Source organism: Hemitrygon akajei, chromosome 12, assembly GCF_048418815.1.
Source record: "Hemitrygon akajei chromosome 12, sHemAka1.3, whole genome shotgun sequence".
NCBI lineage: Eukaryota > Metazoa > Chordata > Chondrichthyes > Myliobatiformes > Dasyatidae > Hemitrygon > Hemitrygon akajei.
The window spans coordinates 1,143,144-1,170,320 of record NC_133135.1 but is presented as its reverse complement, the minus strand read 5'-3'; the positions used below and the strand labels follow the sequence as shown (position 1 = coordinate 1,170,320).

The 27,177-nt window shown below is 45.0% G+C and overlaps 1 protein-coding gene across 2 annotated transcripts in view; it reads right to left on the bottom strand.

Annotated features, from left to right (window-relative positions):
• The window catches only part of col11a1a (collagen, type XI, alpha 1a), a 386,832-nt gene that overhangs the window by 173,526 nt on the left and 186,129 nt on the right, over positions 1 to 27,177 (bottom strand). For both annotated transcript variants that reach the window (XM_073062463.1, XM_073062464.1), the window contains 10 exons: positions 22,987 to 23,040; positions 21,253 to 21,297; positions 19,840 to 19,893; positions 19,463 to 19,507; positions 10,175 to 10,228; positions 9,203 to 9,247; positions 9,060 to 9,113; positions 6,939 to 6,983; positions 6,752 to 6,805; positions 6,627 to 6,671 (listed from right to left, as the gene is read on the bottom strand). In XM_073062463.1, coding sequence (XP_072918564.1) covers positions 6,627 to 6,671; positions 6,752 to 6,805; positions 6,939 to 6,983; positions 9,060 to 9,113; positions 9,203 to 9,247; positions 10,175 to 10,228; positions 19,463 to 19,507; positions 19,840 to 19,893; positions 21,253 to 21,297; positions 22,987 to 23,040 — 495 coding nt within the window. The remainder of the gene's footprint in view (positions 1 to 6,626; positions 6,672 to 6,751; positions 6,806 to 6,938; positions 6,984 to 9,059; positions 9,114 to 9,202; positions 9,248 to 10,174; positions 10,229 to 19,462; positions 19,508 to 19,839; positions 19,894 to 21,252; positions 21,298 to 22,986; positions 23,041 to 27,177) is intronic.

The window sequence follows — 27,177 nt, the reverse complement described above, 5'->3', positions numbered from 1 at the left end:
AATGCGATTGCAGCAGAACTTAGACAAATTGGAAGAATGGGAAAAGAAGTGGCACATAGAATACAGTGTTGGGAAATGTATGATTCTGCATTTTGGTAAAAGGAACAATAGTGCGGACTATTATCTAAATGGGGAGAGGTTTCAAACATCAGAGGGGCAGAGGGACTTAGGAGTGCAAGATTACCCGAAGGTTAATTTACAGGTTGAGTCAATGGTAAAGAAGGTAAATGCAAAGTTGGCATTTATTTCAAGAGGAATAGAATATAAAAGCAAGGAGACAATGCTGTAGCTTTATAAGACACTAGTCAGGCCACACTTGGAGTATGGTCAACAATTTTCTGCCCCAGATTTCAGGAAGGATGTGTTGTCATTGGAGAGAGTCCAGAGATGATTCCAGGAATGAAGGGATTAACATATGAGGAGCATTTGGCAGCTTTGGGACTATACTCACATGAACTTACCCTTCCTCCACCATTAACTCTGCTCTCAAACACATCTCTCCCATTTACTCACCCCATCAACCCGCCACCCACTCGGGATAGGGTTCCCTTTGTCCTCACCTACCACGCCACCAGCCTCTGGGTCCAACGTATAATTTTCTGTAACTTCCGCTACCTCCAACAGATCCCACTACCAAGCACATCTTCCCTTCTCCCCCCCAACTTTCTGCTTTCCGCAGGGATTGCTCCCTACATGACTCCCTTGTCCACTTGTCCCCCCCATCCCTTCCCACCAATCTCCCTCCTGGTACTTATCCTTGTAAACGGAACAATTGCTACACCTGCCCTTACACTTCCTCCCTCACCACCATTCAGGGCCCCAGAGAGTCCTTCCAGGTGAGGCGACACTTCACCTGTGAGTCGGCTGGTGTGATATACTGCGTCCGGTGTTCCCGGTGTGGCCTTTTATATATTGGTGAGACTCGACGCAGACTGGGAAACCGTTTCACTAAACACTTAGCTCTGTCCGCCAGAGAAAGCAGGATCTCCTAGTGGCTACACATTTTAATTCCACGTCCCATTCCCATTCTGATATGTCTATCCATGGCCTCCTCTACTGTCAAGATGAAGCTACACTCAGGTTGGAGGAACAATACCTTATATACCGGCTGGGTAGCCTCCAACCTGATGGCATGAACATTGATTTCTCTAACTTCCGTTAATTTTCCTCCTCCCCTTCTTACCCCATCCCTGATTTATTTATTTTCTCCCCTCCCTTTTTTTTCTCTCTCTCTGCCCCTCTCACAATCACTCCTTGCCTGCTCTCCATCTCCCTCTGGTGCTCCCCTCCCCCTTTCTTTCTCCCAGCCTCCCATCCCATGATCCTTTCCCTTCTCCAGCTCTGTATCCCTTTTGCCAATCACCTTTCCAGCTCTTAGCTTCACCCCATCTCCTCCTGTCTTCTATCATTTCCGATTTCTCCCTCCCCCTCCTACTTTCAAATCTCTTACTATCTTTTCTTTCAGTTAGTCCTGACGAAGGGTCTCGGCCGGAAAAGTCGACTGTGCTTCTTGCTATAGATGCTGCCTGGCCTGCTGTGTTCCACCAGCATTTTGTATGTGTTGCTAAAATGCAAGGGGATCACCAAATGTTGAAAGGACGAGATAAGGTGGATGTGGAGAGGATGTTTCCTATGGTGGGGGTATCCAGAACTAGAGGGCACAGCCTCAAAATTGAGGGGCAATATAGAACCATAGAACATTACAGCATTGAAACAGGCCTTTTGGCCCTTCTTGGCTGTGCCGAACCATTTTTCTGTCTAGTCCTTCTGACCTGCACCTGGCCCATATCCCTTCATACCCCTCTCATCCATGTACCTGTCCAAGTTTTTCTTAAATGTTAAAACTGAGCCCGCATTTACCACTTCATCTGGCAGCTCATTCCACACTCCCACCACTCTGTGTGTGAAGAGGCCCCTCTCAATGTTCCCTTTAAACTTTCCCCATTCACCCTTAACCCATGTCCTCTGGTGTTTTTCTCCTCTAGCCTCAGTGGAAAAAGCCTGCTTCCTTTCACTCTATCTATACCCATCATAATTTTATATACCTCTATCAAATCACCCCTCATTCTTCTACACTCCAGGGAATAAAGTCCTAACCTATTCAACCTTCCTCTGTAACTCAGTTTCTCAAGTCCCGGCAACATCCTTGTAAACGTTCTCTGCACTCTTTCAACCTTATTAATATCCTTCCTGTAATTCAGTGACCAAAACTGCACATGATACTCCAAATTTGGCCTCACCAATGTCTTATACAGCCTCACCAATGTCTTATACAACCTCACCATAACATTCCAACTCTTATACTCAATAGTTTGATTTATAAAGGCCAATGTACCACTTTAGGCAACACTTTAGAACAGGGGTAAGGAGGATTTTTTTTTAGCCAGTGAGTAGTGAATCTGTGGAATGTTCTGCCACAGACTGCGGTGGAGGACGAGTCTATACATATATTTAAGGCAGAATTTGATCATTTCCTGATTGGTCATGGCATCAAATGATATAGCAAGAAAGCAAGTGTATAGGGTGAGTGGGATCCAGGATCAGCCATGATGGAATAGTGGAGATGACTCGATGGGCTGAATGGCCAGAACCAAAGAACACTACAACACAGAAAACAGGTCATTCAGCCCTTCAAGTATGTGCCAAAACTTTATTCCACTAGTTCCATTGACCCGCACCCAGTCCATAACCCTCCAGGCCTCTCCCATCCATGTATCTATCCAATTTATTCTTAAAACTTAAGAGTGAGCCTGCATTTACCACATCAGATGGCAGCTCGTTCCACACACCCACCATTCTCTGAGTGAAGAAGTTCCCCCTTATGTTCCCACTAAATCTTTCCCCTTTCACCCTAAAGCCATGTCCTCTCGTATTTATCTCTCCTAATCTAAGTGGAAAGAGCCTACTCGCATTTACTCTGTCTATACCCCTCATAATTTTGTAAACTTCTATCAAATCCCCCTTCATTCTTCAACGCTCCAAGGAGTAAAGTCCTAAATTGTTCAGTCTTTCCCTGTAACTCAACTCCTGAAGACCCGGCAACATCCTAGTAAATCTTCTCTGCACTCTTTCAATCTTTCTGATATTCTTTCTATAGTTAGGTGACCAGAACTGCACACAATACTCCAAATTTGGCCTCACCAATGTCTTATACAACCTCACCATAACATCCCAACTCCTATACTCAATACTTTGATTTATGAATGCCAGGATGCCAAAAGCCTTTTTTACAACCCTGTCTACCTGTGACGCCACTTCCAGGGAATTATGTATCTGAACTCCCAGATCCCTTTGTTCCTCCACACTCCTCAGTGCCCTACCATTTACTGTGTATGTCCTACCTTGATTTGTCCTTCCAAAATGCAACACCTCACACTTGTCTGCATTAAATTCCATCTGTCATTTTCTGACCCATTTTTCCATTTGGTCCAGATCCCTCTGCAAGCTTTGAAAGCCTTTCTCACTGTCCACAACACCTCCAATCTTATTGTCATGAGCAAACTTGCTGATCCAATTTACCTCATTATCATCTATATCATTGATATAGACAACAAACAACAATAGTCCCATCACAGATCCCTGAGGCACACCATTAGTCACAGGCCTCCAGTCTGAGAAGCAATCATCCACTACCACTCTCTGTCTTCTCCCACACAGCCAATTCCGAATCTATTTTACAACCTGTCCATGGATACCTAGTGTCTGAACCTTCTGAACTAACTTCCCATGTGGGACCTTGTCAAAGTCCATGTAGACAACATCCACAGCCTTTCCTTCATCTACTTTCTTGGTAACCTTCTCGAAAAACTCTACAAGATTCGTTAAACACAATCTACCACGCACAAAGCCATGCTGACTATCCTTAATCAGCCCTTGGCTGTCCAAATACTTGTATATCCAATCTCTCAGAACACCTTCCAATAATTTACCTACTACTAATGTCAGGCCCACTGGCCTATAATTACCTGGTTTACTTTTGGAGCCTTTTTTAAAAAACGGAACAACATGAGCTACCCTCCAATCCTTCGGCACCACACCTGTGGCTAAGGACATTTTAAAAAATTCTGCCAGGGCCCCTGCAATTTCTACACTAGTCTCTCTCAAGGTCCAAGGAAATATCATGTCAGGTCTGGGGGATTTATCTACCTTTATTTGCTGTAAGGCAGCAAACACCTCCTCCTCTTTAATGTCTATATGTTCCATGATAATACTGCTTGTTTCCCATCTTCCATATACACTATGCCAGTTTCTTAAGGCTGAATTCTGCTCTTATGGTCTTATGGTCTTAAATGTCAGTACAGTTGAAATGACAGTAGAGTCCAACAACATCAGTATAATCAAACAATGTCAGTATAGTTGAACAATGTCAGTACAATCAACTCATGTCAGTACAGACGAACAATGTCAGTGCAAGCATCAGCGTCATAGTACAGCTGACAAAAATGTCAGCACAGCCAAACAATGTCAATACAGTTGAACTAGTTAGCATAGGTCATCAGTGTCATAGTACAAGCCAATAATGTCAGCACAGTTGACCAATTTCAGTACAGTTGTGGAGGAAAAGGGCTAATAAGCTACATGACTAGGGTCAAGGAGACTGCAAAGCAAAAAGCAATGTGTGCAAATAGAAGAACATTACGTGCTAACTCTCGCGAGATAAGGTATAAATTTAACAGTGTTACATTACAGTCTAAAAGTGTCACATTACAGTCTAACAGTGTCACGTTACAGCCTAACTGTGTCATAGTGTGGTCTAACATTGTCACAGTGCAGTCTAACAATATCACATAACAGCCTAACAGTGTCACATTGCACTCTGTAATAGCAGTGTCAAATACTGTCACACTACAGTCTAACAGTGTCACCATAGTCTAACAATTTCACAGTATACTCTAAGTGTCAGTGTACACTACAGTCTGACAGTGTCACAATAGTCTAACAGTGTCACTGCGCAGTCTAACAATGTCACATTACAGCCTGACAATGTCACTGTACAGTCTAACAGTGTCACATGGTCTAACAGTGTACAGTGCAGTCTAAGACATGGGAGAATAGGACCAATCAAATGTGACACTGGAAAAGTGTGTCTGGAACCAGAGGAGATAGCAGAGGTACTTAATGAATACTTTGCTTCAGTATTCACTACATAAAAGGATCTTGGTGAGGATCAGAGGGATCTTGGGGTCTGAGTCCATAGGACACTGAAAGCTACTAGGCTGCTATGCGGAAACTGTGGTTAACAAGGCATATGGTACATTGGCCTTCATCAATCGTGCGACTGAGTTTAAGAGCCGAGAGGTAATGTTACAGCTATATAGGACCCTGGTCAGACCCCACTTGGAGTACTGTGCTCAGTTCTGTTCACCTCACTACGGGGAGGATGTGGAAACCATAGAAAGGGTACAGAGGAGATTTACAAGGATGTTGCCTGGATTGAGGAGCATGCCTTATGAGAATAGGTTGAGTGAGCTCGGCCTTCTTTCCTTCGAGCGATGGAGGATGAGAGGTGACCTGATAGAGGCGTACAAGATAATGAGAGGCTTTGATGGTGTGGTAGTCAGAGGATTTTTCCGAGGGCTGAAATGGCTAGCACGAGAGGGCATAGTTTTAAGGTACTTGGAAGTAGGTATAGAGGAGATGTCAGGGGTAAGTTTTTTTAATGCAGAGAGTGGTGAGTGTGTGGAATGGGCTGCTGGTGGCAGTGGTGGAGATGGAAATGATAGGGTCTTTTAAGAGACTCCTGGATGGATACATGGAGCTTAGAAAAATAGAGGGCTATGGGTAAACCTGGGTAGTTCTAAGGTAAGGACATGTTTGGCACAGCTTTGTGGGCCGAAGGCCCTGTATTGTGCTGTAGATTTTCTATGTTTCTATGTTTCTAACAGTGTCACAGTACAGTCTGTAACAGCAGTGTCAAATACTGTCACAGTACAGTCTAACACTGTCACAGTGCAGTCTAGCAGTATCACAGTGCAGTCTAACTGTGTCACCGTACAGTCCAACAGTGTCACAGTACAGTCCAGCAGTGTCACAGTACAGTCTAACAGTGTTAAGTACAGTCTAACAGTGTCATGCTACAGTCTATCAGTACCACAGTAGAAACATAATAACACAGGCATTCAGAAGTGAAGGCCAATCGCACTCTCTGGCCTATCCCACCAGCCAATGTAACTATGGCTGTTCTGACCCAGATTTAATCTCTCTCCTGTCTTAGTTCCCTACCCCCATCAGTTAACGTGTAAACCTATTCATCTATGACTACTTGACAGAGGGTGGCTCATTCAGAAATTCAGGTCTCTGCCAGTTCACAAGGTAATCACATTTACTACTGATTGTCTGCAATCTATTCTTCCCCCCCACTCCCTTATTACCACCTACACCTTCCAGATTACACCCTGGGGACAATTCACAGTGGACAATTAGCTCATCAACCCACATGTCTTTGGGATGTGGATGCTCCTTCAGATGGAGCAATTCAGGGAGACTACAAGACTGGGTCTGTTACATGGCCCCTACCAATACTGAGGAAGCCCACCCTTCCATACAATGGTAAAATGTCTCCCTGTACTCTGAGCACCCTCCCCTCCACGTATGCTAGGAGTATGTAAACACAGTGAGTCGCTCACCTTTTCTCCTTTTCCGCCTTTGAGGCCGCGGACTCCATCGGCACCCTGTCTCCAAACACATCACAGTCAGTGCATTAGCTGGACATTGGGCAGCCTGAAAACATGGAATCTGTGTGCAAACTTACCTTCACTCCCCGGGGGCCCGGATATCCTAGTGGACCCTGTGCACCAGTTACTCCCTACAGGGAGAGAGAGAAAGGTGAGGGAACATGGCTCAAGGGAAAGAGAAGAGGTGTGCATCTGGACAGGAGTGTTGGGGAGAGAAAGGGAGACAGCCAAGGGGGGTGGGGGGTGGAATCACACCAACATTACCTGAGAGCCTTTCTCTCCTGGAGGGCCTTCTTTCCCTGGATGCCCCTTAAGAAGACACAGGGAGAGATTAATAGTCAGTCCATCACAACCTATCAAATGACAATAGCAGAGGCATCATTTTAAAGTGATTGGAGGGAAGGATCGGGGTGGGGGGGGTAATCAGCTATACTGGATTGGGTGTTACATCAGGAACTGGAAGTGATTAGGGAGCTTTAGGTAAAGGAATCCTCAGGAGGCAGTGATCACAATATGATTGATTTTAACTTGAAATTTGATAGGGAGAAAGTAAAGTCTGATGCAGCAGTATTTCAGTGGAGTAAGGGAAATTACAGTAGAATGAAAGAGGAGTTGGCCAAAGTAAATTGGAAGAAGATCTTGGCAGGGATGATAGTAGAACAGCAATGGAGTGAGTTTCTGTGAAAAATGAGGAAGGTGCAGGACAGATGTATTCCAAAAACAAAGAAATATGCAAATGGCAAAATAGTACATTTGTGGCTGACAAGGGATGGCAGAGCTAATGTAAAAGCAAAAGAGAGGGTATACAACAAAGCAGAAATTAATAGAAAGAAAGAGGATTGGGAAGCTTTTAAAACCCTAAAGAGAGCAACTAAAAGAATCATTAGGAGGGAAAAAGTGAAATATGAAAGCAAACTAGCAAACAATATCAAGGTGGACAGAAAAATCTTCTTCAAGTATGTAAAAAATAAAAGAGAGAAGCGAGTGGATATAGACCACTGGAAAGTGAAACCGGAGAAATAATAACAGGGGCCAAGAAGACGGTAGTGAACTAAATGAGTATTTTGCATCAGTCTTCACTGTGGAAGACACTAGCAGTGTGCCAGGTGTTGAGGGGTGTGAGGGAAGAGAAGTGAGTGCAGTTACTGTTACAAGGGAGAAGGTGCTCAAAAAGCTGAAAGACCAAAAGGTGTACAAATCTCCTGGACCAGATGAACTGCACAGTAAGGTTCTGAAAAAGGTATCAGTAGAGATTGCAGAGGCATTAGTAGTGATCTTTCAGAAATCAATGGTTCCAGCATTATTCCGGACGACTGGAAAATTGCAAATGTCACACTTTCAGAAGGGAAATTATAGACCTGACCTCAGTGGCTGGGAAGATGTTGAAGTCAATTGTTAAGGATGAGGTTCTGGAGTACTTGGTGACAGGATAAGATAGAACAAATTCAGAAAAGATTCCTGTAGAGAATATCTTGCCTGACTAACCCTCCTCACATACCCCCTTTAACCCCCTTCCCCATGCATCTCCTTTAAACTCCTCCCCCACACCTCTACTCTAAACCCCTCCCCCATACATCACCTTTAAACCCCTCTCCCACTCAATACATTTAAACACCTCCACCACACATCTCCTTTAAACATCTCCAACACATCCCATTTGAACCTCCTTCTAATTTAACCTTTGCCCTCTGGTTTTTGACAATTCCATCTGGGACTGTTTGCCATACCTATGACTCTTGTAGTCATGCGGACTTCTCTCAGATCTTTCCCCCCACCCCTCAGCCTCTGGCACTCCACAGTAAACAACCCATGTTTGTCCAACAGCTCCCTATCATTCATACTCTCTATTCATGTCAGCTTCCTGGTGACCCTCTTCTGCACCCTCTCAGAAGCCTCTACATCTTTTCTGTGATAAGGAGACCAGAACTAAATGAAGGCCTAACACACAGCAACATAAATTCCTGACTTTTATACACTCTACCTGACCTGTAAAGTCCAACATGTTGGCTACTTGTGTGGCCATTTTCGAGCAGCCCAAGACCCTTCTGTTCATCAGTGTGACTCTTGCCCTGCCATTTACCATATTCTTTTCTCTTACATTCGACCAGATGTTCCCAACCTCTTCCCCTGTAGGATACACTATTCACAATGTGTGTATCTGATGCATTTATCAGTGGGGGAGGTAAGGAGGGATAGCCTGCCATTCACAGTGTGTGTATTTGATACTGTGCATTTATCAATAGGAATGGTGAGGAGTGTTCAACTGTTGTCTGTGGAGATGAGTGTGTCATAGTTTTCAAGTTTAACACCCAGATGAAGCTGTTCCGTCTGTCCGATCAATATACATCACCAACAGTTTTTGTCCGCAGAGGAAGGGTCACTCACCGGAGGTCCATCGGCTCCTCGAAGACCTGGGAGACCAGCTTTTCCCTGTGGACCCTGTGGGGAGAACACCATGGACAAGTGTCAGGAAGTCCATGGCAGATACAAGCCAACCTGTCACCTCTGTTGTCCACTGCTGGCCTTACCTTTGTCCCTGGGGGTCCGATCGTGCCTTGAGGTCCGGGGAGACCCTGAACAAAGAGACAGGAAGGTTCTAGTCATGACGGGCTATTGGGAGCTCAGGCATGCAAGAATGTCTTTGAATTGCCCACACACAGAATGAGGAATGAATGGAAGGGAGGGAGGGAGGGAGAGAGAGAGGGCGAGGGATGTACAAGGAGGGAGAGAAGGATGGAGAGGGAGACAGACAGAGGGGGTGTGGGACAGAATGAGGGGAACTGAATGAAGGGAGAGTGAGTAACAGACAGAGGAGGTAGGGGGAAGGATAAATGGGGCAGGGGAAAAGAGGGATGAACATGGGGGTGAAGGGGGACTGACAGGAGGGAGGGGTGATGGATGAGTGGGGAGGGAGATGGACAGAGAAGCAAAGGGGAATGGACGGGGGACAGAATTGAAGTAGGGAAGAGATGGGGAAGGGGGATAGATTGAGGGAGAGAAGGATGAATGTACGGAGGGTGAAAAGGACGAACAAAACAGAGGATGAATGGGGTGAGGCGTAAGGATAGACAGGGAGAAGGATGAGTGGGGGGGGAAGGGTAATGAATGGGGAGGGGGAGGATGGAAGGGGGAGTGAGGGCAGATATCAGGCAATCATGCAGGACAAATACTGACACCTAATGCAGACCTATCACTCGCCCACGTTCACTGCCTCCCCCAACACATTCCCACCTACCCACACTAACCCACCCCACCCCCACCCCACATCCACCATCATCATGATTCTCTCACCTCCTCCTCTATCCATGACCCCAACACCTCACTTTCCCTTTACTCTTGAATTCTCCCTACACTTAACTGACGCCAATGCCCTCACCGCACACCCTAACTCTCACCTTACCGGACAAAATCCCTATAACCTACAGCCTCCATCTCTTATCCCTTCCTTCACTCCCAACTCCTCCCCCAGCCATTCCCCTCCCTCTTTAGTTCACACTCACCTGGGGCCCCGGAATTCCCTGTTGCCCTGCAGGGCCCGGCTCGCCTTGAGGTCCCTGGAGATTGGAGAATGCGAAGAGTGAGTGAGAGAGGAAAATGGCAAGGGAGAGGGAGTGGGGGAGGGAGAGGAGGTGGGAGAGAGAGGGAAGGGAAGTGGGAGGGTTGTGGGGGTGACAGAGAGGGAGGGCGATGGGCATTGGAGAGGAAGGAGATGGAGAGAGAGGGAAAGAGGGAGAGAGATAAAGTCATTGTTTTGAAGCTGCCCCCAGTACAACAAACTCCCTTCCAGTCCCCTTTCTACCTTCCCATCACTCCGCTCTTCCCATTCCCATTGCCCCCCTCCAATACTCTTCCCCCCACTTCCCTTCGCTATCCCCTCCTTCCCCTGCAATCACCATGAGTCCAAGGTGATGTGGTTAATCGGACGGTGACAGATGCTGCTGGCCAATCTGATCCTGATCTCACTGGATGTCTGTGACTAATGCCATTTTGCAAATGTTAGCGATATCAGTGATCAATAAGTTTATGGATGACATGCAAGTTCTTGATGCTGTGCACAGTGACAGACGTTGACTAGGCAGGGTATAAAACCAATAACTTTGTTTGATTTCCAGATAGATTAAAAATACATATCATGACAGAGAAGGGTGCAGACCCTCTGCTGGGGAAGTAACTTACTATAGTTGATACTGGAGGGTCAGCATGGACATAGTCATAGCGTTTACAGCATGGAACAGGCCCTTCAGCCCTATTCGTCCATGTTAACCATGGTGCCCACCTGACTAGTCCCATACAGTGATCGAATCAGAGAGCCATACAGCATGGATACAGATCCAGTTTCTGCTGACCATGGTCCCAGCCCAGCTAGTCACAATTTCCTGCATTTGACTCATATCCCTTGACTGATCACAATTATTTTCAATCCCCGGCTTCTTTTAGGAGCTCAAGAATGAGTAAGGAACTGATTCTTTACTATCATTTATTTTAAAGCTTAACCAAATTCACAGACAAAGTAATGGTGATACAAGGCAGATGAAAGACAAAAAAGAAAAAAAATGCAATAGACTATATGGCGTCTTGAAAATCTATCCCCTTATACTCAGAATAGCTGAAATTCCTTAGATAGAGATAAACTGATAAAGAGGCTACACAATTAAAATGTGTGTAGAATGTGCTAATATATTATTACCCAATTAAAAAATGAAAACGTATATGAAACTGCTATACTGCCTTCCGCCAGTAAGTGGGGATGAACCACCACATTCTGAGAAAAAGACATGAGTTTGTTAAACAAACAAGAGAGAATCTACAGATGGTAGATATCCAAAGCAACACACACAAAATGCTGAAAAAACTCAGCAGGTTTGATGGAAGGTCATGGCCCAAAATGTTGACTGTTTATTTTTTCCGTAGATGCTATGGATTAGCCTCCTCAGTTCCTTCAGCATTGTGTGTGTGTTGCTATGAGTTTGTTAAAGATACAACTACATCAGCAAAAAACTATGATTAAAACAAGATTTTAGACTTTTATTAATTTAGCTAATATTTTATAGAAAGTAGAAGTATAAAGAACAACTGATTTTATCACCCTCTAAACCTGCACCCCACTCCACCTCACCCCACCTGACCTCACTAACCCCACTCCACCTCACCAAACCCCACCATACCTACCCCACCTCACCCACTCCACCCAACCCCACCCCACCTCATTCATCCCACCAAACCTCACCCACCCCACCCAACAACACCCCACCCATCCGGCCCCACCACACCCTCCACACCCACCCCATCTCACCCATTCCATCCCATCCCACCCCACCTCGCCCAACTCCATTCCACACCCCACATAATTATCTAAATGTTTCTTAAACAATTCTATTGTATCTGTCTCAACTACATATTCTGGTAACCTGTTCCATACACTCATCACCATCGTCTCTTTTAAATTTTTCCTTCACTCTAAACCTAAGCCCCCCAGATTTGTCCTCCCCTACCCTGGGGAAAAGACTCTCATAACGTTATACTGTATTTCTATGTAAGGTTGCCCATCATTCACCTGCATTTCAATGAATAAAGACCAGGCCAGACCAACACCTCCCTATCTCTCAGTCCTGGCAGGTTATCATAAATCCCCTTTGTACTCCCTCCATTTTAATAACCTTTCCTATTAGAGGAAAACCAAAACTGAGCTTCCCTGTGAATCTTTTCTGCACCCTCCCAAGCTTAATCACATCTTTCCTAGAGTATGACGATCAAACGGATACACTGATCTCACCAACATCCTCTACAGCTGCCAAATAACTCCAGCGTCATTTTGCAGGCAGCAGAGTGAGCTGGGAGCAGAGTGAAGGCTTAAGGGCTTTGGCTCAACGGGCTTAGGCAGAAACGGGCAAGGCAAGGTAGGTTTAGTTTTCAATTTTTCCTGTTATTTGAGGAAAGGGGGAATTATGAGTGTGAAAGCAGCTTGTGTCATATATGGGAAGTCCTGGAAGTCCTGGAGTCTCCTAGCCTCAGGACGTCCATATCTGCACCAGGTGCGCCGAGCTGCAGCTCCTAAGGGACCGTGTTAGGGAACTGGAGCTGCAGCTCGATGACCTTCGTCTGGTCACAGAGAGTGAGGAGGTGATAGAGAGGAGTTACAGGCAGGTGGTCATACCGGGGCCACGGGAGGCAGACAGGTGGGTCACGGTTAGGAGGGGGAAGGGGAAGAGTCAGGTACTAGAGAGTACCCCAGTGGCTGTACCTCTTGACAATAAGTACTCCTGTTTGAGTACTGTTGTGGGGGGGACACCCTACCTGGGGGAAGCAACAGTGGCTGTACCTCCGGCACAGAGTCCGGCCCTGTAGCTCAGAAGGGTAGGGAAAGGAAGAGGAAGGCAGTAGTAATAGAGGACTCGATAGGGGGTCAGATAGGCAATTCCGTGGATGCATTCAGGAACCCCGGATAGTAGTTTGCCTCCCTGGTGCCAGGGACTGGGATGTTCCTGATTGCGTCCAAGATATCCTGAAGTGGGAGGGTGAGGACCCAAAGGTTGTGGTACATATAGGTACCGATGACATAGGTAGGAAAAGCGAAGAGGTCCTGAAAGGAGAATACAGGGAGTTAGGAAGAGAGTTGAGAAGAAGGACTGCAAAGGTAGCAATCTTGGGATTACTGCCTGTGCCACGCGACAGTGAGAGTAGGAATGGAATGAGGTGGAGGATAAATGTGTGGCTGAGGGATTGGAGTAGGGTGCAGGGATTCAGGTTTCTGAATCATCGGGACCTCTTTTGGGGCAGGTGTGACCTGTACAAAAGGACGGGTTGCAATTGAATCCCAGGGGTCCAATATCCTGGCGGGGAGATTTGCTAAGGCTGCTGGGGAGACTTTAAACTAGAATGGTTGGTGGGGTGGGAATCAAATTGAAGAGACTAGGAGAGAGGAGGTTAGTTCACAAATAGAGAAAGCTAGTAGACAGTGTGTGAGGGAGGATAGTTAGGTGATAGAGAAGTGAGCACTCAGACCAAAGATGTAGGGGAGAAGGAACAAAAAGATAATAAAGTTGTTTGCACCATTAGAGATAAACAGAGAGTAAGAGGTGGAGAATTTCTTAAATGCATTTATTTTAATGCTAGCAGCATTGTAAGAAAGGTGGATGAGCTTACAGCATGGATTGATACCTGGAACTATGATGTTGGAGCTATTAGTGAAACATGATTGCAGGAGGGGTGTGATTGGCAACTAAATATTCCTGGATTTCATTGCTTCAGGTGTGACAGAATCGTAGGGGCAAGAGGAGGAGGTGTTGCATTGCTTGTCCGAGAAATTATTACAGCGGTGCTTTGGCAGGATAGATTAGAGGACTCGTCTAGGGAGACTATTTGGGTGGAATTGAGGAATGGGAAAGGTGTGGTAACACTTATCAGGGTGTATTATAGACCACCTAATGGGGAGCGAGAATTGGAGGAGCAAATTTGTAGGGAGATAGCAGATATTTGTAGTAAGCACAGAATTGTGATTGTGGGAGATTTTAATTTTCCACACATTGACTGGGAAGCCCATTCTGTAAAAGGGCTGGATGGTTTGGAGTTTGTAAAATGTGTGCAGGATAGTTTTTTGCAGCAATATATAGAGGTACCAACTAGAGAAGGGGCAGTGTTGGATCTCCTGTTAGGGAATGAGATAGGTCAGGTGACGGAGGTATGTGTTGGGGAGCACTTCAGGTCAAATGATCACAATGCCATTAGTTTCAATATAATTATGGAGAAGGATAGTACTGGACCCAGGGTTGAGATTTTTGATTGGAGAAAGGCTAACTTTGAGGAGATGTGAAAGGATTTAGATGGAGTGGTTTGGGACAATTTGTTTTATGGGAAGGATGTAATAGAGAAATGGAGGTCATTTAAAGGAGAAATTTTGAGGGTACAGAATCTTTATGTTCCTGTTAAGTTGAAAGGAAAGGTTAAAAGTTTGAGAGAGCCACGGTTTTCAAGGGATATTGGAAACTTGGTTAGGAAAAAGAGAGAGATCTACAATAAATATAAGCAGCGTGAAGTAAATGAGGTGCTTGAGGAATGTAAAGAATGTAAAAAGAATCTTAAGAAAGCAATTAGAAAAGCTAAAAGAAAGTATGAGTTTGCTTTGACAAGTAAGGTGAAAATAAATGCAAAGCATTTCTACAGTTATATTAATAGCAAAAGGATAGTGAGGGATAAAATTGGTCCCTTAGAGAATCAGAGTGGACAGCTATGTGTGGAGCCAAAAGAGATGGGGGAGATTTTGAACAATTTCTTTTCTTCAGTATTCACTAAGGAGAAGGATATTGAATTGTGTAAGGTAGGAGAAACAAGTAGGGTAGTTATGAAAACTGATGATTAAAGAAGAGGAATCTCATTTAGATAGGGTGGTGAAGAAAGCTTTTGGTATGCTGGCCTTTATAAATCAGAGCATTGAGTATAGGAGTTGGGATGTAATGTTAAAATTGTACAAGGCCTTGGTGAGGCCAAATTTGGAGTATTGTGTACAGTTCTGGTCACCAAGTTATAGGAAAGATGTCAACAAAATAGAGTACAGAGGAGATTTGCTAATGTTACCTGGGTTTCAGCACCTAAGTTACAGAGAAAGGTTGAACAAGTTAAGTCTTTATTCTTTGGAGCGTAGAAGGTTGAGGGGGGACTTGATAGAGGTATTTAAAATTATGAGGGGGATAGATAGAGTTGACGTGGATAGGCTTTTTCCATTGAGAGTAGGGGAGATTCAAACAAGAGGACATGAGTTGAGAGTTAAGGGGCAAAAGTTTAGGGGTAACAAGAGGGGGAACTTCTTTACTCAGAGAGTGGTAGCTGTATGGAACAAGCTTCCAGTAGAAGTGGTAGAGGCAGGTTCGGTATTGTCCTTTAAAAAAATTGGATAGGTATATGGACAGGAAAGGAATGGAGGGTTATGGGCTGAGTGCAGATCGCTGGGACTAGGTGAGAGTAAGCAGTCAGCACGGACTAGAAGGGCCGAGATGGCCTGTTTCCATGCTGTAATTGTTATATGATACAAACCCTAACTGATGGAGACCAGTATTCTAAATACCTTGGATTTCAGCAAGGCATTTGACAACGTACCCCATGCAAGTCTTATTGAGGAAGTAAAGACGCATGGGATCCAAGGGACATTGTTTTGTGGATCCAGAATCAGCTTGCCCACAGAAGGCAAAGAGTGGTTGTAGATGGGTCGTATTCTGCATGGAGGTTGGTCATCAGTTGTGTGCCTCAGGGATCTGTTCTGCGACCCTTACTCTTCGTGATTTTTATAAATGACCTGGATAAGAAAGTGAAGGGATAGGTTTGTAAATTTGCTGATGACAAAAAAAGGTTGTGGATAGTGTGGAGGGCTGTCCAAGGTTACAACAGGACATTGACAGGAGACAAAACTGGGCTTGGACTGAAAAGTGGCAGATGGAGTTCAACCTAGATAAGTGTGAGGTGGTTCATTTTGGTAGGTCAAATATGATGGCAGAATATAGTATTAATGATAAGACACTTGGCAGTGTGGAGAATCAGAGGGATCTTGTGGTCCAAGTTGATAGGATGCTCACAGCAGCTGCACAGGTTGACTCTGGTTAAGAAGGCGTACAATGTATTGGCCTTCATTAATCGTGGAATTGAATTTAGGAGCTGAGAGTTAATGTCGCAGGTATATAGGACCCTGGTCAGACCCCACTTAGAGTACTGTGCTCAGTTCTAGTCACCTCACTACAGGAAGGATGTGGAAGCTATAGAAAGAGTGCAGAGGAGATTTACAAGGATGTTGCCTGGAATAGGGAGCATGCTTCATGAAAACAGGTTGAGTGAACTCAGCCTTTTCTCCTTGGAGTGACGATGAGAGGTGACCTGATAGAGGTGTATAAGATGATGAGAGACATTGATCATGTGGATAATCAGGGGCTTTTTCCCAGGGCTGAAATGGTTGCCACAAGAGGACACAGGTTTAAGGTGCTGGGGAGTAGGTACAGAGGAGATGTCAGGGATAAGTTTTTTACACAGAGAGTGGTGACTGTGTGGAATAGGCTGCCAGCAACAGCGGTAGATGTGGATACAATAGGGTCTTTTAAGAGACTTTTGGATGGGTACATGGAGCTTAGAAAAATAGAGGGCTATGGGTAAGCCTAGTACTGTAATTTCTAAGGTAAGGTTGTAAACTGGATTCAAAATTGGCTGTGTGGGAGAAGACAGAGAGTGGTAGTGGATGATTGCTTCTCAGACTGGAGGCCTGTGACTAATGGTGTGCCTCAGGGATCTGTGCTGGGAACGTTGTTGTTTGTTACTAAATCAATGATCCAGATGATAATGTGGTAAATTGGATCAGCAAGTTTGCTGATGACATGAAGATTGGAGGTGTTGTGGACAACGAGGAAGGCTTTCAAAGCTTGCAGAGGGATCTGGACCAACTGGAAAAATGGGTCAGAAAATGGCAGATGGAAAGGTGTTGCATTTTGGAAGGATAAATCAAAGTAGGACATACACAGTAAATGGTGGGGCACTGAGGAGTGCGGAGGAACAAAGGGATCTGGGAATTCAGATACCTAATTCCCTGAAAGTGGTGTCACAGGTAGACAGGGTTGTAAAGATGGCTTTTGGCATCCTGGCATTCATAAATCAAAGTATTGAGTATAGGAGTTAGGATGTTATGGTGAGGTTGTATAAGACATTGGTGAGGCCAAATTTGGAGTATTGTTTGCAGTTCTGGTCACCTAACTATAGGAAGGATATCAGTAAGATTGAAAGAGTGCAGAGAAGATTTACTAGGATGTTGCTGGGTCTTCAGGAGTTTAGTTACAGGGAAAGATTGAACAATTTAGGACTTTATTCCTTGGAGCTGAGAAGAATGAGGGGGGATTTGATAGAGGTTTACAAAATTATGAGGAGTATAGACAGAGTAAATGCGAATAGGCTGTTTCCACTTAGACTAGGAGAGATAAATACTAGAAGACGTGGCTTTAGGATGAATGGGGAAAGGTTTAGTGGGAACATTAGGGGGAACTTCTTCACTCAGAGAGTGGTGGGAGTGTGGAACGAGCTGCCATCTGACATGGTAAATGTGGGCTCACTCTTAAGTTTTAAGAATAAATTGGATAGATACATGGATGGGAGAGGTCTAGAGGGTTATGGACTAGGTGCAGGTCAATGGGACTAGAGGGATAAAGTTTCAGCACAGACTAGAAGGGCCAAATCATCTGTTTTATGTGCTGTAGTGTTTTTTGGTTCTATGTTCTATGGTAGGGACATGTTCAGCTCAACTTTGTGGGCCAAAGGGCCTGTATTGTGCTGTAGGTTTTCTATGTTTCTATGAATTTCTTTTGCCAGAAATTGGCAAATCTGTGGAATTCTTTGCCACAGGCAACTGTGGTGGCCAAATCTTTATGTATATTTAGGCAGAGGTTGATAGATTCTCGATTGGTCAGGGCATGAAAGGGTATGAGGAAAAGGCCGGAGATTGGGACTGAGGGAAAAATTGGATCAGCCATGATGAAATAGTGAAGCAGACTTGATGGGCCAAATGGCCTAATTTGTGCATTATTATTAGAAACATAGAAAACCTATAGCACAATACAGGCCCTTCAGCCCACAAAGTTGTGCCGAACATGTCCCTACCTTAGAAATTACTAGGCTTATGGTCTTATTGTCATTCACTGTGAAAATGCTGCTCAGGTTTAACTTTCCAAAATGCAAAACCTCAGATTTATCTGGATAGAAACCTATCTGCCATTTCTCAATTCACATCCCCAGCTGATCAAAATCCCACCTGTTTTTTCATAACTTACTATACTGTCTACAACATGATCTATTTTAATGTCTAACCAGGCCTGTACATTCAAATCCAAATCAATTACATAAACTACAAACAATAAAGGTGACATCACCAACCCCTGCAACACACAACTCGACACAGACCTCTAGTTTGAGAAACAATCCTCTACTTTCTACCATTGAATCTTGTATTGGACTTCTCTGTGTCTCCAGGATAGAGGAAGAAAAGGCAGAATGCAGAAAGGGAGTGGGAGAAGGGGAGGGGAAATAATTCCGAGGGAGCGAGGGAGAAGAGCAGGAGAGGGGAGGGGAGAGGGAAGAGGTCAGATGTTAGTGACAGGAGGACAAAAGGAAGGAGTGCAGGGAAGAATAGGGGGACGGGTGGACAGAGGGAGGTACTGGGGAGAGTGCAGGCAATGTAGAGATGTGGTGAGGAGGGAGATTATGGAAGGTAAAAGGAAGGGAAAATGGAGAGGGAGAGAGGAAGAGAGAGACAGATGGAGAGAGGCTATAGGGAGAGGGGAGGGGGAGAAGGCAAAGGGGGTGAGGGAAAGAGGAGAGAGAGGGAGAAGGGAGAGGGGAAGATGGGAAATGGCAGAGGGGCAGAAGAAAAGATGAGAAATGTTGTGAGAGTTAACACAACAGGAACAAACATCTGCCTGAAAAACTGCTTCTTTCCAAGGGCTGTTGTACAGCTGAATGCGCAACTACATCCCAGCTTTTGAGTGTTCTGAAATATCAAATCTCTTGTTGCATGTAAATATGGGATTTTTTTTTAATTAGGCCATACTGCAGGCACTAAATATCCGTTTTGCACAGACTGGAGTAGCATCACAATCTCATTGTCTTGAGCAATGGCAATAAAGTTCTATTCGATTCTTAACCCCTTAAATCACCAAGCTACAGACTGGGAGAAAGCGCTGGAACTGGGGTTGGTGTGGATGGGTGACAAATGGTCAGCGTGTTTCCCATACTGTAGTAGCCTGTAAGGTCGGTGACCTGGACACACTCACCATGTTTCCTTTGGGCCCTTGAGGTCCATCCAAACCAGAAGGTCCCTGAAACAATAAAATGAATCAAACATTGCTTAATTCCTCAAACACTGGAAGGCATTTTAACACTGACTCACAGCTTCTGATTCTATAAACACAATCAAGTTAGGATGTCCACTCCGCCCATCAGGCCTGTACTGGCTCTGTGAGAGTCTCCACCCAATCCCGCTCCTTGCTTCCTCCCCGGGTCCCTGGAACCTTTCCCCTCCCCCAAAACTCTACCTGGTGAACCCATTCCCACTAACCCACATCCACAGGGAACACCCTCCCCTCCCCTCTGCCCCCTCTCACAATCCAGCACTAGAAAGAGGTGATTCTGAGGCCAGTCTGGGACGTACAGGTTGTCCTGGAGGTCCGGGAGATCCTCGGGGCCCGAGAAGTCCTCTGGGACCCTGCAGAGAAAGATAGACAAGTTTCAAAGTGATTCCGTCAGCCTGAACTTCAACATCTCTCCTCAACTTCATTCCATGAGGAATTGGGGGAAATGGAAGCTTCCCCTCAGTCCACCCCTCAAGTCTGCGGGGTCTAGACCCTATTCCCCTTCTTGTCCCATCCCATTTCCTCGCAGACCTTTCCAGACCAAAATTCATCCATCCCAATACTGAAAATCCTCAGCACTTGGAGAGCTGAATCCCAGAGTTGACCCCAAAGGTCATGCCCACCCAGGGAAGGAATCCCTCTTGACTCTGTCCCCTCCTGAGATGTCACCTCCTCATGTTGTAGCCTATACCTTACATAACCCCTTCAGAACCTTTCTCCCACTCACTCCATTGTACTGTGCAGTCACATCAGCAGCTCCCGTCCTGTACCAGGGAGTGAGCTCACACCCCTGGAACTGACTGGTAAGCAGACCAACCTCTGCCAGCACAGGAAAAGACCACTCTGCCTGCCAAGCCTGTGTCGGCCCAGTTCTGATACATTTCTCTTTGTATAGAATCTCTGTAGCTCCTGTCACACATCCTGCCATGGCCTGGAGGAGTCTGCATTTAATAATCGTGCCAGGTGGTAGAGGTGCTCGCCTCTCAGTGCGCCTGAAAGGGCTGCCCCACAGGCTCTGGACATTCTTCAGCCCCACACTCCTTATCTCTTGGCCTGGTGCAGAGGGGCAAGGGTCATTTGGGGAACTTCCTCATCTGTCCAAGGTGACCATATCCAGGTCTCAGTCATGGGTCATCAAGGGTTCCATCCAAGCTGAGTACCTGCCCCTTTTCTGAGGAGATGTCTGAGTCACTAGAAAGGGAGAGCATGTTGTGCCCTCAGGCTCGTCCCAGGGCAGCTGGGCATCACAGAGCTGCACTGCTCAGTTGCTTTTCATTTTAAAATGTTGTAAATTTGCAAAAAAGGTCACCTATTTTTATAAAAAGCTTTAGTTGACCCAACTCCCAGGGTCTCACTGTGGTGGAGATACTCTTCCCCACTCTCTGTCCCTTCTGCCCTTCCCCTCCATCCTATTCTCTGGTGACTGGCCCTCCACACGCAATGATCCTGTTGGATTCCTTCACCTTCCCAGCTCTTACATCCTCTCCCCAAGGCAGAGTCACTCAACCGAGGGACTAAATATCAACCATTCGCCACCCACAAACACCCATACAGGCTGGGCTCACAGCTGCTCAGTTATCTGGCAGTGGCCCAGCCATATAGGTCACCATGGTTTGTTCAACCTCCATCCTCTGTGGACTCTCGACGAGGCCCAGGACCCCATTTCCCTGTCCCACCATCTGAGATCCATGCTTCAGAAATGGCCAACTTACAGCTTCTCCAGGCAATCCTCGGGGCCCGAGCTCACCATCATCTCCCTGGAAAATAAATGCAGAATAAGGTGGCTGAGTGATGGGGAGAACTGATCAAAGGAAGACCTTTGAAACAACACACACAAAATGCCAGAGGAACTCAGCAGGCCAGGCAACATCTCGGGAAAAGAATAAACAGTTGATAATTTGGGTTGAGACCCCTCATCAGGACTGGAAAGGAAGAGGAGAGTTCAGAGTAAGAATTGGGGGGGGGGGAGGGAGTAAGAAGTACAAGGTGATAGGTGAAACTGGGAGAAGGGGAGGGATGAAGTAAAGAGCTGGGATGTTGATTGGTGAAAGAGGTACAGGGCTGTCAGAGGGAGAATTTGATAGGAGAGGACAGAAGACCCCAGAGAAGAAAGAGAAGGGGAGGAGCATCAGAGGGAGGTGATGGGCAGGTAAGGAGATAAGGTGAGAGAGGAAAACAGGAATGGGGAATGGTGAAGCAGAGTGGGGGGTGGGAGAGGGCAGTTACCAGAAGTTCAAGAAATCAATGTTCATGCCATCAGGTTGGAGACTACCCAGACGGAATATAATGTGCTTCTCCAGCCTGAGTGTGGTCTCATCACGGCAGTAGAGATGTCCATAAACTAACATGTCAAATGGGAATGAGAAGTAGAATTAAAATGAGTGGCCACCAGGAGATCCGGTTTTTCCCTGGTGAATCAAGCAAAGGTGCTTAGCAAAAAGGACTCCCAATCTATTTCAGATCTCACTGATATATAGGAGGCCAAACCAGTATCACCAGATACAGCAGAGATCCCAGCAGACTCACAGGTGAAGTGTCGCTTCACCTGGAAGGACTGTTTGGGCCCTGAATGGTGTTGAGGGAAGATGTGCCAGGACAGAGATCAGTGGGGAGGTTTGAGTGGACAAGGGAGTTGCGTAGGAAGTGATCCCTGTAGAAAGTGGAAAGTGGAAGATAAGGATAGATGTGCTTGATGGTGGGATCCCATTGGAGATGGCTGAAGTTATGGGGAATTATGTGCTGGAGCTGAAGCTAGTATGGTAGTATGTTGGGATAAGAGGAACCCTATCTCTGGTTGGGTGGCAGGTGAGGACAAGAGGAACCCCATCCCTGATATCGCAGCAGAAGAATGGGGTAAGGGCAAATGTGCACAAAATGGAAGAGATGAGGGTGAAGACAGCATTGATGACAGAGGAAAGGAAACCCATTTCTCTGAAGAAGGAGGACATCTCAGTAGTTAGGGAATGAAAAGCCTCATACTGAGAACAGATGCAGCAGAGCCTGAGGAATTGAGAAAAGGGGATGGCATTTTTACAAATGACAGGTGGAGGGTGAGAGGTATAGTCCAGATAGCTGTGAGAGGCAGTAGGTTTATAAAAAGTATCAGTAAATAGACTGATGGAGACAGAGTGATTGAGAAAGGGGAGGGAGGTGCCAGAAATGTTCCAAGTAAATTTGAGGGCAGGGTGGAAGCTAGAGGCAAAGTTGATAAAGTCGATGAGCTCCAATGTAGTCATCAATATAGCAAGGGAAGTGTTGGGGAGCAATGCTGGTGCAGGCTTGGAACATGGACAGGAACAAAGACAGGAATAGCTGGGACCATGTGTTTTCCTATGGCTACAGCTTTGGTTTGAAACCTGCTGAGCTCCTCAGTATTTTGTGTGCATTGCGTTGGATTTCCAGCATTTGCACATTTTCTCATGTGGAAGACCTTTGAGATGACTTACCCTGACGCCATCTTCACCCGGTGCCCCTGGGGAGCCCTGAGGTCCTGTCTCACCCTGTGTGGATGGAAAAACAATAGATCAGCGTACAGAATCCCTGCAAGTTCTAGCACAAATTTGCTTTGTGCTAAATTAATTGAAAGGAGATGGCAGTGAGGGAGTTCATTCAGACCAGCAGGAATAACTTGTGATTAACAAACCTACATCTGCAAAGCCAGGATTTTACATACAGTTGACAAGGTACGTGAGAGATAATTAACATGGAGAGAAACAACCAAACAGTAAACAGTCAACATGGTGCAAAACCTAGGATGCATTCTTCCCGCTGTCAATCAACTCTCTCCTGCCTCATTCCACACTCTCACCACCCTCCATTAAGAAGTTGCCCCTCATGTTCCCCTTAAACATTTCACCTTTTACCCTTAACCCATGACCTCTCGTAGTTTTACCAACCCCAACATTAAAAGCCTGCTTGTATTTAACCTGTCTGTTCCCCTCATATTTCTATATACCTCCATCAAATCTCCTCTCGGTCTTCTACATTCTAGGGACTAAAGACATAACCTATTCATTCTTTCCCTATAACTCAGGTCCTTGTCCAGCAACATCCTTGTAAATTTTCTCTGCACTCTTTCAATCTTATTTACATCTTTCCTGTAGGTAGGTGACCAAAACTGCAGACAGTACTCCAAATTAGGCCTCACCAAGATAGAGTCATAGAAAAGGCCAGCACAGAAACAGGCCTTTTGGCCCACCTAGTCCATGCTGAGCCATTTAAACTACCTACTCCCAATGAGCTGCACTGGGACCACAGCCCTCCATAACCCTACTGTCCATGTATTGAACCTATCCAAACTTCTGTTAATTTAAAAATTGATCTCGCATGCACCACTTATGCCTGCAACTCAGCCCACACTCTCACCACCCTCTGAGTGAAGAAGTTACCCCCAAGTTCCCCTTAAACTTCTCACCTTTCACTCTTAACCCATGACTTCTAGTTGTAGTGCAACCCAAGCTCAGTGGAAACATCTTATACAATCTCATACTCAGTACACTGATTCATGAAGGCCAATATGCCACAAGCTTTCTTTAACACCCTAGCTGTGTAAAGTGTAAGACCTAGATTGGCTGGTCTTCACAAACTGTAACACCTCACACTTGTCAGCATTAAACTCTATCTGCCATTTTTCAGCCTTTTTTTCCAACTGGTCAAGATCCAACTGCAAGCTCGACAGTCTCCTCGCTGTCCAATACACCCCCAATCTTGATTGATTGTTATCCACAAATTTGCTGATCCGGTTAACCGCATTATCGCCCAGATCATTGTTATAGATGACAAACAGCAATGAATGGTGCTGATCCCTGCAGCACACCTCTAGACACAGGCCTCCAGTAAGAGAAGCAACCATCTACTACCACTGTCTGCTTGGAAATAGGTACCAGGGGGATGTCAGGGTTAAGTTTTTCACACAGAGAGTGGTGGGTGTGTGGAATGCACTGCCAGCGATGGTGGTGGAGGTGGATACAATTGGGTCTCTTCAGAGATTCTTAGATAGGTACATGGAGCTTAGAAAAATAGAGGGCTATGTGGTAGGGTAATTCTAGGCAGTTTCTAGAGTAGGTTACATGGTCAGCACAACGTTGTAGACCAAAGAGCCAGTAATTCAAGATTCAAGATTCAAAAACTTTATTGTCATTCCAACCATACATCAGCTTTGCAGGGCAGAATGAGACAGCGGTTCCCAGAGGCAAGTGCAATCATAATATAACAAACGCAACAAATAGTAAGCACAGCAATAAATAGTAAAACACAACAGCCACATGTCAGTTAAAATCAAGTTATAAGTGTCCAGTGCAAGTTAAAAGTGCTGTATATTTCTATGTTCTATGGATCATCAACCTTCTTGACCAATGTCCCATGCAGGATCTTGTCAAAGGCCTTGCTAAAGAGAATATTGACAATATCCACTGTGATGCCCTCATTAACTTTCCTGGTAACTTCCTCAAAAAACTCTATAATGTTGGTTAGACATGACTTACCACACACAAAGCTATACTATTCCTAATCAGTCCCTGTCTATCTAAATACTTAGCCTGATCTCAGTAGTAGGGAAGATATTGGAGTCAATTGTTAAGTTTGAGGTTATGGAGGACTTGGTGATGCAGGACAAGATAGGCATATTTTCTTTAAGGGGAAACTCTTGCCTGATGAACCTGGTGGAATTCTTTGAGGAGATTACAAGTAGGATAGATAAAGGGTTGTATATTTAGACTTTCAGAAGGCTTTTGACAAAGTGTCACATATGAGGCTGCTTACCAAGTTAAGACCTATGGTTTTACAGGAAAGTTACTGGCATGGTTAGAACACTGGCTGATTGGTAGGAGGCAGTGAGTAGGATCCTTTTCTGGTTGTCTGCCAGTGACGAGTTGTGTTCCGCAGGGGTCAGTGTTGGGACCACTTACTTTTATGCTGTATATAAATGATTTAGATGATGGAACAGATGGCTTTGTTGCCAAGTTTACAGATGATACAAAGATTGGTGGAGGGCGAGGTAGTGTTGAGGAAACAGGTAGGATGTAGAAGGACTTAGACAGATTTGGAGAATGGGCAAGAAAGTGGCAAATGAAATACAATGTTGGAAAATGCATGGTCATGCACTTCCGTAATAGAAATAAATGTGTTCCAAATGAGGAGAAAATCGAAAAATATGAGATGCAAAGGGACTTGGGAATCCTTGTGCAGAACACCCTAAAGGTTAACTTGCAGGTTGAGTCGGTGGTGAGGAAGGCAAATGCAATGTTATGATTCATTTCAAGATGTCTAGAATACAAGAGCAGGGATGTGATGCTGAGGCTTTATAAGCCACTGCTAAGGCCTCATCTTGAGTATTGTGAAAAGCTTTGGGCTTTTCATCTAAGAAGAGATGTGTTGGCATTGGGGAGGGTTCAGAGGAGATTCACAAGGATGATTCCGGGAATTAAAAGATTATCATACAAGGAACGTTTGTTGGCTCTGAGCCTGTACTCACTAGATTTTAGAAGATTGAGGGGGAATTTCATTGAAACCTTTCAAATATTGAAAGGCCTAGATAGAGTAGATGTGAAAAGGATGTTTCCCATGGTGGGAGAGTCTAGGACAAGAGGGCACAACCTCAAGATAGAGGGGTGTCTATTTCAAAACAGAAATACAGAGTAATTTCTTTAGCCAGAGTGGTGAATTTGAGGAATTTGTTACCACAGGCAGCTGTGGTGGCCAGATCGTTGGGTGTATTTAAGGCAGAGATTAATAGGTTCTTCATTGGACACAGCATCAAAGGATTTGGGGAAAAGGCCAGGAACTGGGGATGAGCAGGAGAACAAAAAGGATCATCCATGATTGAATGGCAAAGCAGAGTCGATGGGCCAGATAGCCTAGTTCTGTTCCTATGTTTTATGGTCTTATCCTTCACTTTTTCTACTAGGTAGTACTTTTTCTACTACCTCATGCCCTCTTTTAGCCTTCCTGATTTTCTTCTTAAGTGTTCTCTTGCATTTCTTATACTTAAGTACCTCTTTTGTTCCTACCTGCCTATACCTGCTATGCACTTCCTTCTTTTTCTTAACCAGGCTTCACTATCTCTTGAAAAACAGTTATCTAAACCTGTTATCTTTGTCTTTTATTCTACCATGAACATACAAACTCTGTACTCTCAAAATTTCCCTTTTGAAGCTTCCCATTTACCAAGTATACCTTTGCCAGAAAATAACCAATCCCAACCCACACTTGCCAGATCCTTCCAATCCCACCAAAATTGGCCTGTCTCCAACTTAGAATTTCAATCCAAGAACCAGATCTATCCTTTTCCATAATTACCTTGAAGCTAGTAGCATTATGATCACTAGATGGAAAGTGTTCCTCTACACAACTTTCTGTTACTTGTCCTGTCTCATTCCCTGATAGGAGATCTAGTATCGCACGCTCTCTAGTTGGAGTTTCTGTGATTAAGATTAAAGAAACCTTCCTGAACACCTTTGACAAATTCTTGTATTCAGGAAAGTTTCCTTAATCAGTACATAAAAGTTCCATCAAGAGAAAGGTTTTCATAAATTCTATTGTACTTCTTTATTTTCCTGTTAATGCCTGCAAGAAAATGAATCTCAGTGTAGTATATGGCAACATATATATAGTCTAATATTAAAATTTCTTGATTTAAC